Source organism: Chlorocebus sabaeus, chromosome 16 (assembly GCF_047675955.1).
Source record: "Chlorocebus sabaeus isolate Y175 chromosome 16, mChlSab1.0.hap1, whole genome shotgun sequence".
In the NCBI taxonomy this organism is placed as follows: Eukaryota; Metazoa; Chordata; class Mammalia; order Primates; family Cercopithecidae; genus Chlorocebus; species Chlorocebus sabaeus.
The window spans coordinates 38,669,972-38,682,532 of NC_132919.1; the positions used below are offsets into that span (position 1 = coordinate 38,669,972).

At 38.4% G+C, this 12,561-nt stretch overlaps 1 protein-coding gene across 1 annotated transcript in view; it reads right to left on the reverse strand.

Moving 5' to 3' along the window:
* The window catches only part of VMP1 (vacuole membrane protein 1), a 135,384-nt gene that overhangs the window by 78,707 nt on the left and 44,116 nt on the right, over positions 1-12,561 (reverse strand). The window contains exon 6 of the mRNA XM_008011244.3: positions 1,222-1,389. Within this exon, the coding sequence (XP_008009435.1) occupies positions 1,222-1,389 (168 nt within the window). The remainder of the gene's footprint in view (positions 1-1,221; positions 1,390-12,561) is intronic.

Consider the following 12,561-nt stretch of genomic DNA (forward strand, 5'->3'; position numbering starts at 1 on the left):
CACGCCCGGCTAATTTGTGTATTTTTAGTAGAGGCAGGGTTTCACCATGTTGACCAGGCTGATCTCGAACTCCTGGCCTCCAGTGATCTGCCTGTCTTGGCCGCCCAAAGTGCTGAGATTACAGGGATGGCCACCAGGCCCAGCCAGAACACAGTATTTTAAATCTAAAACTAAGACATATGGGGAGGATCACTTGAGCCCAGGAGGTTGAAGCTGCAATGAGCCGAGATGGCACCACTGCACTCCAGCCTGGGCAACAGAGCAAGACCCTGTCTCAATAAACAAACAAACAAACAAATAAATAAATAAATGCATACATACATATACACACACAATTTTTATTTGCCAAATAAAAATAAAATTTTAAATTAAAAAAGACATGACATTTGCCAATCTAATAATGATATATAACTATATATTACCAATCTAATATTTATATATATTTTATATAACTCTTAGACAAATTCTAAGAGTTTATCAGGTATAGAAATACTGGAACAGATTTTATAATGTAGTATACAGTTGACCCTTGAACAACATGGATTTGAACTGTGCCAGTACAAGTTATAATCAGTGTGCCTCTCATGGCTCCCCATCTACCTCCTCTACCTCCTTAGCCTCTGCCACCCCTAAGACAGCAAGACCAACCCCTTCTTTCCCTCCTCCTCCTCCTCAGTCTCTTCAACATGAAAATGGAGTGGAAATGATGATCCATTCCCACTAAATTAATAATAAATATATTTCCTTTTCCTCATGATTTTCTTTGTAACATAGTATATAATACTATATTAACACATGCAAAATATGTGTTAATCTACTATTTATCATTAAGGCTTCTGTTCAACAGGAAGCTATTAGTAGTTAAGTTTTTGGGGAGTTAAAAGTTATATGTGGATTTCCTACTGCACAGGGGGTTGGCAACCCTAACCCACACATTGTTCAAGGCTCAGCTGTAGTTCCATCATCTGTACTCCCTTTCCCTGCTGGAGTCTACTTGGCCTCAGTTGCTTTGTGATACATATGGTTCATGCCTTTCTTCCCAATGCCATTCATGAAGAGGAGATGCTCTAAAAGGTTTCTTTTGCCTTAGAAGTAGGTAGCTGGTTACTTACTGAATCATTTACTGACAACGAATATGTTTAGATTCTATTTCAATAAGGTACAACACACTATCAAGATGGTGAGGTTAGTTTTAAACAAATATGAAAATGCATATCTTACCCACATGCAGGCTTCAATCCTAACTTTTGAGATGATACTCCACAAAGAAATGGTTCCTTCAGTGCCCTCTTCATCTGGACAAATAATCTGATCAGGATAGGGTGGTTCAGGAAAATTAACTGAATTGCATTCATAAGCAGCTAATGTAACTGAGGCTATATGTGGACCCTATAAAACAAATACAAGAAACTTCTGATGAGAACTACTAAAAAATTATCAATACACGTTATTTTAATAGTATATTAATTACCATATAATAAAAATCTTAGCTTTCAAAGAACAAAATAATTCTAAATAATTTCAAGATGCAGGTAGTAACATGAAGAAAATAATCCTTCCCAGAATCTCTTCCTGGTTGACTTAAAAAAAAAAATCAGATTTATTGAGGTAAAATTTACACATAATAAGTCACTTATTTGAGGTCTACATTTCAATTAGCTTTGATGAATACATTCAGCCACATAACTACACCAATCAAGATACAGAACATTTCCATCACTGCAAAAATCATCCCTTGGCCAGGCACGGCAGCTCATGCCTGTAATCCCACCACTGTGGGAGGCTGAGGCAGGAGGACTGCTTGAAGCCAGGAGTTCAAGACCAGACTGGGCTACAAAGCAAGACCTCATCTCTACAAAAATTTTAAAAATTAGCCATGCACTGTGGCATGTGCCCGTAGTTCCAGCTACTCGGGAGCTGAGGCAGGAGGACTGCTTGAGCCCAGGTGTTGGAGGCTTTAGTGAGCTATAATTATGCCACTGCACTCCAGTCTGGACGATGGAACGAGGCCCCATGCCTTATTAAAAAAAAACATCTTGTGTTCCTCTGTGGCCAATTCCCTCCCTCAAGTCCTAGTCCCCGGCAACCACTGATCTAATTCCTTGCTCGACTTTTATTTTATGTATCTATATTTCTCATTTGTTAGATTATTCCTTTTATTAAAAAAACAACTTTCTGAGCCACTGTTCTTTTAGGCACAATTTGAGAATATCACTTTATGTCCTTACTTAAAAACAGTTAGTGATGTACCACCTCACGTAACCTTTCCTAGTGAGATCATAAAGCAAAAATGTAACTGTGAAACCAGTATCAATGAGTTTTACACAATGGTTCCTAAAAGCACAAGACGAAGAGTCCGCATACTAGGGAGCTGGTTAAAATATAAATTTCTGGGTCCCTTAAGCATAGGTTGATAGATGCCCTCTAGCATACAGTAACTAGCAGCCATGAGCTATTATGAAGAGAAATACTTTATTTGTAGAATAAAATTATTTACATATATACACACACGAGATTTTATTAGTAACTATATTGTGCGAGTATTTCTGAATCTGAAGATTTCTGTTAAAGATTTCTCCAATGATTTTTCATAAATGAGTCAGTCCCACAGAAAAGTAAGTCGGCTCTGTGTATAAGAAAGTATTTTAAGATCACATGATGAAAGAATCTGTGGTTCAAAGTACATAAAATCTAGTGATAAAAATAAAACTAAGATATTCTACTACCAAGATAATAAAATTTTGTTTGATGTTAATATAAAATACAAAGTCATTCACACACGTGATACTTATCTCTAAATAGAATCGGCATTTTCTGTTAAAATAATACCTAAAAAACGAAATCCTTGGCACTGAATCAGTTAATTATTAGTTTTTTTCTGGATCAAAAAAAAATCGATGTGAAGTTTTAGCCTTTGTTCCTCTTTTGGGGGACTTTTAATTCTTGGAAATGTAGAAATATTAACTATTAAAATAAGTATAGAAGATTTTGAAAAGAATACTTTGATTAGGTTTTTGAAAACTTATGATTAACCATGAAATTTACAATTGTTTCTTTAAACACTAGGTGCACACAAGAGATTTCACAGTTAAGGGAAAAAAGAATTATTTTGTGATACTATAAAAAAACCCCCAAAGTTTGTGATATTCAAAATAACTGCATAGTTTGTGAAACATTTCTCCTCATACAATTATAGCTGTCAGACGTAATTTAAAAAAGATAAAAAGAAATCAGCTGTAACTTCCACCTTTACTGTTAGAAAACACAAAAGAGACATATGAATGCCAATAAGTGAAAAAGAAGAAAATTTAAGAGTTTGTCCATGCTGTCCCCATGTAATGTCCTCTTTGGCTACAGGTACAGTCTACAGCTAAAGTTAGAAATGAGTTTCAAGCGAACAAAAAATAAAATTGCCCTGGGAGCTAAAATAATGAGATTTCTGGGATATATAGGAAAGAAAAAACTATATTTGCATTCCAGAAATATAAAAAATGTATCCTAACAGATTAAACACATTATCCAATAAAATAAAAGTTCTTCATAGTTTTAATTTTTAGTAATTCTGAAAAGGGACATTTTCAACAATCTGATTTGAGAATGTTTTCTCAAGTCTCCGATTTGAGAATTCTTTCTTCTAAAGAAGTCTGTTCATTCACTCAACTAAACTGACATATATTTTCCATAACCACACTAATAAGTCATGATTACTCAGCCTTTGAGGCAGATGTGGTGGTTCCCAGACAAAATGAACATTAACAACTCAGTTTCTTGTCCTTTGTTCACAGTTTAAACTATATTAAGTGATAGGAAACCTCACAAGTTCTATTCAACATTATAGCTTAACGGTTTCTAAATATAACCAATTTGAATGAAAAAATACGTTTATATGAAAAATCCAAACAAAAACTAAAAAAATTTTTTGATTAAAAGTTTTAAAAGTTACACAGAATTCAAACTACTTTTAAAGTATATTTTCTAAAAACTACAAGTCTCACTACAATATAGCAAATATGTGTCACATTTTTAATCATACTAAACAAAGAAAAAAGAGAGTAAAGACCCAAACAGCTATAGTATTAATTGAAAAGCTTAATTGGATAAAATCTGCCACAGGATATAAAATTTATACATTTACTGAGCAGCAGGTTCCAACTCTTCAGGGAACATGGGTTAAGGATCCTGGTCGATGGCTGAAGGTTTTCTGCCTCAGGACCGGATGAAGTAATGGATACTAGACTTTCATTTCCATAGCAAACAATTAGAAAACTGGACAAAATATATGGGACAATTCTTTTTAGACATTGTACTATAGGTAGTACAGGGCTTTGATTACCAAGAGAAGGGATAAAAATGAAGAAACCATACATTGACTCTGGCTTCTTGTCTGTAGACACATTCCATGCCTGCCAAAAATGCCATGGTCAAAAGAGGAAAAGCCCAAACAAAGCATGTTGCTCCTGCTGAATTGAGAATGAGATTGGGGTTCACGAGTTCAGGATTCAGGGAGGCTGAGGCAGTCAGAATTTATGAGGCAGTATACCAGAAAAGAGAAAGCTACACAGAGAGAAAGAACTCTAGAAATCTGCACAGGGGTCCCCTTCAGACTCTGGCACACAAAGCTGCACTGTATGCTAAGGTGAGAACACAAGTCCAGGCAAAAAACCACCGGGAAAAGAACAATTACTGGGGATTTGTAAACTGACCAATTCCCAGAGTTCACACAGGCCTGGGAAACATCTGTGATCAACCAGCTAGAGTAGAGAGACTCAGCATTCAATCCAGAAAGGTCATGCTTGCGTAGGTATGACCTTTCCTTCTGGTCCTAAGGTGAAAGCCACTCTAGTCTAACCCTAACAGGGTTTAAAACAAGTCTTAAAAAGATCAAGCTGATCCACAGGTAACTTAATTGCCCCCTTCAGAACCTGCCCACACATCAGTGTTCTATAGTGGAAGACAAAATCCACACAAGCAACAATTTAACACTACATATCTAGCATTCAATTAAAAACTACTAGCACTCAATATAATATTACTAGACATGCGAGGCAGCAATATATAACTCATAACCAAAAGAAATATTGCTCAATAGAAACAGATCTAGGTTTGATGAAAAATATCAATCCATAGACTTAAGAAACTGAACAAATCCAGTCACGATTGACACAAAGAAAATAAAACATATAGGCTGGGTGCAGTGGCTCACACCTGTAATCCCCGCACTTTGGGAGGCCAAGGTGGGCAGATCATGAGGTCAGGAGTTCGAGACCACCCTGGCCAACATGGTGAAACCTATCTCTACTAAAAATACAAAAAATCAGCCGGGCGTGGTGGCAAGTGCATATAATCCCAGCTACTGAGGAGGCTGGGACAGGAGAATCACTTGAACCCAGGAGGCAGAGGTTGCAGTGAACTGAGATCTCACCACTGGATGCCAGTACAAAAAAAAAAAGAAAAGAAAAAGCAAAAAAAGAAAGAAAAAGAAAAGAAAACATATAGGCCGGGCATGGTGGCTCACACCTGTAATCCTAGCACTTTGGGAGGCCAAGGCGGGCAGATCATGAGGTCAGGAGATCGAGACCATCCTGGCCAACATGGTGAAACCCTGTCTCTACTAAAAATACAAAAATCAGCTGGGTGTGGAGACTGAGGCAGGGGAATGGCTTGAACCCGGGAGGTGGAGATTGCAGTGAGCCGCGATGGTGCCACTGCACTCCAGCCTGGTGACAGAGCAAGAAGCCATCTCGAAAAAAGAAAATAAAACATAATCAAACTGCTAAAAATCATCACAATTATGTCACAATGAAATTGCTGTAATTCAATGATAAGAGGAAAAGTCTGAAAAACAATAGAGGAGATAGGCTGGGCACAGTGGCTCAGGCATGTAATCCCAGCACTTTGGGAGGCCGAGGAGGGCGGATCACGAGGTCAGGAGATCGAGACCATCCTGGCTAACGCAGTGAAACCCCTTCTCTACTAAAAATACAAAAAATTAGCCGGGTGTGGTGGCAGGCGCCTGTAGTCCCAGCTACTCGGGAGGCTGAGGCAGGAGAATAGCGTGAACCTGGGAGGTGGAGCTTGCAGTGAGCTGAGATCGTGCCACTGCACTCCAGCCTGGGTGACAGAGCCACTCTGTCTCACAAAAAAAAAAAAAAAAAAAGAGGAGATAAAAATAACACATTATCTACAGAGAAAAATAGGTCAGACTTTTCATCAGAAATACTATGCAAACCAAAAGACATCAGAATTACTTCTTTAAAGTGTTGAAGAAAAAATACCTGTGAATCTGGGCCCTAGGGAAAATATATTTCAAATAAATATATTTCAGAACAGTACTGTGGGTTTATGACATATGAGGAAGTAAAATGTATAAGAAGTAAAATGTATGACAAGTAAAGCATAAATTATAAATTATGGGAGGAGGAAAATGAAGAACATTATTATAAGGTTGTTTGTTACATTATATACAAAATGAGAAAATAATACTTCATTGTTCACCCGGTAAGTTAATGGAGCATATTGCAAACCTTAGGACAACCACAAAGTTTTTAAATTTTTTTTTTTTTGAGAAAGGGTCCCACCCTGTTGCCCAGGCTGGAGGGCAGTAGTGTGATCACAGCTCACGGACTCTTGACTGCCTGGGCTCATGAGATTATACCTCAGCCTCCCAAGTAGCTGGGACCACAGGCATGCATCACTACCCCTAACTATACCACTAAAAATTTTAAAAGAAGTAGAACAAACAAGCAAATAAATTCAATACCAAAAAAAAAAAACCTACAAAAAAAACAAAACAAAAAAACCCCCCCTCAGTCCAAAAGAAGGCAGAGAAAAAAGAAAAAGGAATAAAAAATTAGATACAACAGTTTGAGGGCAGACTTAAACCCAATCATATTGATAACTACATTACTTGCAAATGGACCAAACATATGAATTCAGGTAGAGACTGTCAGACTGGATTAGTATATGCTGTCTGTAAGAAACCCACTTTAAATATTAAGAACCCAGAAAAGAAAGAGTAAAGAGACGGGAAAAGAAAAACCATTTAAAAAAATCTATTAAAAAAAATAAAAATAAAAAATAAAATAAAAAAATAAAATAAAAAAATAAAAAATCTATAAAAAAGATAAAGTAGCTAAATTAATATTAGACAAAGTAGATTTAAGGACAGGGAATATTAACAGATTCACAGGAACATTTCACAATGATAAACGGTCTAATTCTCAGGAAGTCAGACCAATTCTAATTGTGTGAATAACAGAGTGTGAAAATACATAAAGCAGGGCGGGCGCGGTGGCTCAAGCCTGTAATCCCAGCACTTTGGGAGGCCGAGGCGGGCGGATCACAAGGTCAGGAAATCGAGACCATCCTGGCTAACACGGTGAAACCCCGTCTCTACTAAAAATACAAAAAAACTAACCGGGCGAGGTGGCGGGCGCCTGTAGTCCCAGCTATTCGGGAGGCTGAGGCAGGAGAATGGCGTAAACCCAGGAGGCGGAGCTTGCAGTGGGCCGAGATCGCGCCACTGCACTCCAGCCTGGGGCACAGAGCAAGACTCCGTCTCAAAAAAAAAAAAAAAAAAAAAAAAAGAAAATACATAAAGCAAAAACTGATCCCTTGAACTGAGTTTGAGACCAGCCTGGAAAACATAGGCAGACCCTGTCTCTACAAAAAATGGAAAAATTAGATGGGGCCAGGTGTGGCGGCTCACACCAGTAATCCCAGCACTTTGGGAGGCCTTGGTGGGAGAATCTCTTGAGCCCAGGAGTTTGAGACTAGCCTGGGCAACATAGGGAGAACAGAGAAATGAACAAATCCCCAATTATAGCTAGAAATTTTACTTTATTTTAATTTTAATTTTATTTTGAGATGGAGTCTCACTCTGTTGCCCAGGCTGGAGTGCAATGCTGCGATCTCGGCTTACTGGAACCTCTGCCTCCCAGGTTCAAGTGATTCTCCTGCCTCAGCCTCCCGAGTAGTGGGGTTTCAGGCACCCACCACCACACCCAGCTAATTTTTGTATTTTTGGTAGAGATGGGGTTTCACCACGTTGGTCAGGCTGGTTTTGAACTCCTGACCTCAGGAGATCCACCCGCCTGGGATCACAGGTGCAAGATACCACATCCAACTAATTTTTTTTCTTTTTTTCTTGAGACAGGGTCTCTTATTCCATCACCCAAACTGGAGTGCAGTGGCATGATCTTGGCTCACTGCAGCCTCAACCTCTCGAGTTCTGGTGATCCTCCCACCTCAGCCTCCTGGGTAGCTGGGACTTCAAGTGTGCACCACCATGCCTGGCTAATTTTTTGTAGAGATGGGGTTTTGCCTGTTGCCCAGGCTAGTCTCTAACTCCTGGGCTCAAGTGATCTATCCGCCTCAAAGTGCTGGGATTACAGGTGTAAGCCAAAGTGCCCAGCCCAGCTAATTTTTTTTCATTATTTGTAGACAGGTCTCCCTATGTTGCTTAAACTCCTGGGCTCAGGGGATCCTCCTACCAACGCCTCCCAAAGTGCTGGCATTATAGGCGTGAGCCAGTGCACCTGGCCCAGATAATTTTTTTTCATTATTTTTAGAGATGGGTCTCCCTATGTTGCCCAGGCTAGTCTCAAACTCCTGGGCTCAAGAGATTCTGCCACCAAGGCCTCCCAAAGTGCTGGGATTACTGGTGTGAGCCGCCACACCTGGCCCCATTTAATTTTTCTGTTTTTTGTAGAGACAGGGTCTGCCTATGTTGTCCAGGCTGGTCTCAAACTCAGTTCAAGGGATCCTCCTGCCTTGGCCTCCCAAAGCACTGGGATTAGATGTGAGCCACCATGCCTGGCACATACATAGTAGAAAACTTCAACATCTATATTTCATTAATTGATAGAACAACTATACTGATAATTGTATGGACACAGAAGATTTGAATAATATAGAAAATACCACCCAACAAGAGCCAAATATATATTATTTTCAAGTACACATGGCATATTTGCCAAGACAGACCATATGCTGTGCTATAAAATGAGTCTGAACACATTTAAAAGGATGTGACATGTGGCAAGGTAAAAATCAATACAGGGAATATGTCTTAAAGTGGCAAATAGGCCAGGCAGGGTGGCTCACGTCTGTATTCTCGGCACTTTGGGAGGTTGAGGCTGGAGAATCACTGGAGCCCAGGAGTTTTGAGACCAGCCTGGGTAACACGGTGAGACCCTATCTCTTAAAAAAAAAAAAAAAACAAATTAGCTGGGTATGGTGGTGTGCATCTGCAGTCTCAGTTACTTGGGAGGCTGAAGTGGGAGGATAGCTTGAGCCTGGGAGGTCAAGGTTGCTGTGAGCTGAGATCGCACCACTGCACTCCAGCCTGGTCGACAGAGTGAGACCCTGTCTTAAAAAAAAAAAAAAAGAAAAAGAAAAGTGGCAAATAAAGGTCTGTTTTATTTTTGGTAACTCAGTATAGTTATTCTAGATGAAGTCAAATCAACAAGATAGCTCGGTTATTTTCAACATATTGGACATCTGGATTTGCTTCATTTCAGAGTTCCATATATCTAGTCTCATGAGCTGTATTACATTGTATTTTCCAAAGACTGGTAATGGAATAATTTTGCCTTGTCCAGGATAAAAGATGTAGTGCTTGGCCAGGCAAGAGTATGTCTGGGTGAGAGCAAACCATACTTAGATGAAAGGGTAAGATTTCTAATAAGAGCAGATGTAGGTATTTGTCTGTGGAAAAATATATTTTATCTTTCAAAAACTCTTTTTACATATGTTTAAAAAGTTACATTTCCATGATTTACATTCTTTCATGAGTTTTAGTGATTAGAAAAAAACCGAACTGAGGTAAGTCTATGTAATCAATTTTTACTCTAGCTTCAAGAATAATGATAAGACACTATTAGTTCTTCTAATTAAGAGAAACTTAGAATTAAAAAAAATTGTCCTAGAAAGGTAAAATTATACAAAACCACATCTCTCTCTCTCTCCCTCTCTCTCTCCATCCTAATCTGATAGTAAAGAGTTTTAAATAGTTTTCTGATAATAATGTAGTATCTATGTAAGCCCAGAGAAAGAAATCCTTGTGCTACAAACACTAATTAGGGTCATAGTAAGAAAGGGGTGAATATATTCATACTTTAATTTGTGAAAAAATCATATTAGTAAAATGATAAACTAGAATGTACACTGCTGCTTAATTTTAAGTAAGTAAAACATTTTCCGGATTTTGAACTTTTCAGGTTCTTTGGATTTATATTATAGCAGCTCGCTCATGATTTACTGTAATTCTTCACACACTTTGTAGCATTTAAAGGATTGAAAAGGTTATACTCATGTCTATGTTTCATCAAGAAAAACAGTATATCATCCAAAAGACCAAAGATAGAATACTGTTGGGTTTACTTTATGGTCCTTTCTTACAGAGACATCTTTTAAAAACGAAAGACCTAAAATGTTCATATTAGTTAATTTATTAGCCTAATTTAGGCAAGTATATTTATCAACCAAGATGAAGAATACAACATCATATTAAGATTGCAGAATGTGTGTTGTGTGTGTATGAGTATTTTTAAGGAAGGCGAGCAGACAAAACAGACAGACATTCTTCCACTCTAGACGGCTCCCTCAGAACTGATAAAACATTCCTAAAGACTGGAGTTGTTTGGACAACATCTGTAATGTCAATTCATAGCCTAATCCATCATCTATACACAGAAGTCAAGTGAGATCCCAAAGGCAAAATTTCCAATTAGTTTTGTCTGGAAAGTTTAGGGCAAAGGTAATAAAATCAAGAATCCTGTGCTGATTCACTGGGAAAACATTTATTTGCCACACTTCTTCACTAAGGAACAAAAGCAGTCAGTGGTTAGTCTGGAATGTGATTCATTAGGAATATCTGGGTGATAAACAAACAAAAGAAGATGACAAATCGTTGTTTGTATGACTTGCAAAACCTTTGTTTTCTTTCAGGGGACTTCAGAAACCCTTTTGCAAACACAGAAATTCTCCTTAGAATTTTTTTAATCATTGTTTTTATCATTAGAGTCAAAAAACAAGGTTATAGTCTACAGCAAATAAATCTAGAAGGCTAGAGTGTAAAATATTGATTCCCAATGGGCACTGACAAGTTTAACCAGTGTTTATATTCTTTTTGTGAAGAAGGTCCCAAGTTATGCCTCTGGTTCTCTCTTTACAAAATGCACTAAAGGCTGGGAACAGTGTCTCACGCTTGTAATCCTAACACTTTGAGAGGCCGAGGCAGCAGGATCACTTGAGCCCAGCAGTTCAAGAATAGCCCGGACAACACAGTGAAATTCTGTCTCTACTAAGAAAAAATATTAGCCCAGTGTAGTGGCATATGCCTGTAGTCCCAGCTACTTGGGAGGCTAAGATGGGAGGACCACTTGATACCTTGAACTCTGATACCAGGAGTTCAAGATTGCAGTGAGCTATGATCATGCCACTGCATTCCAGCCTGAGCAACAGAGCCAGACCCTGTCTAAAAACAAAAACAAAAACCAAAACAAAAAACCAAAAACTAAAACAAAAAAACAAAGAAACAAACTGTCAAAAAGCAGGAACCTGGGCATGCATTAATGTGGATTTCAGTTTTCTAAATCTGTTGGTAAATTACTGTTGGTAACTTCTATCTCATCTCCTTTGTTTAACAAAAAGCCTAATAACGCCAGTTACCTAGGTCATAGGGTAGAAATATGAGATTATACTATAAAAGTGCAAGTATAAAATTGCTGGACAAAACAAAAGAAATATGAACTCTATAGTATTAGTTCATGCTCCAAGTTATAAGGTACTGTCTTTGAAGCTATTTTTATTATGTTGAATTAATCCATATTAAAAGGCATATTTGGCCAGGCGTGGTGGCTCACGCCTGTAATCCCAGCAGTTTGGGAGGCCCAGGCGGGCGGATCACTTGAGGTCAGGAGTTCGAGACCAGCCTGGCCAACATTGTGAAACCCTGCCTCTACTAAAAATACAGATCACGCCATTGCACTCCAGCCTGCGTGACAGAGTGAGTCTCCATCTAAAAAACAAAAGAAAAAGAAAAAGAAAAAGAAAACAAGGCATGTTTCGCCTTTGTTCTCTAGACCCAAGCAACTTTTGATCATACAGTTGACTGAAGTATTCAGGAGAAATGAACTACATATTTATGAGAGTGCTGTTAAAAAAAGGGGGGGCTAGTATAAATTGTTTAAAATGTATGCCCAACAACAAATGTAAGCTAAACTAAATTTTCTTGTCTTTCATTTAAGCATACATTAATAAACTTAAGGGCAGGAAGTTACCCAGTCTGTGCATACCCCTTTTCCTTGGCAAAAACCCAGCCCAATGTCCTGAAGACCTTGGTTTCTTCTTTTGATGTGGTGATGCTCAGCAAAGTTAATATATGAGTCATTCCTTAGGGAAAGACAGAGAGAAGAGCTTTCATGCCTTCATCAAACAAAAGGCAAATAGATTTTTTTCTAAGAAGGGTCTGTTGGTCTTCCTGAAACAGCACTGAGTCAGCCATACATGCTTACAGCCATAGTTATAAGCGTCTGGTATTAAGTCATACCAGAGCCT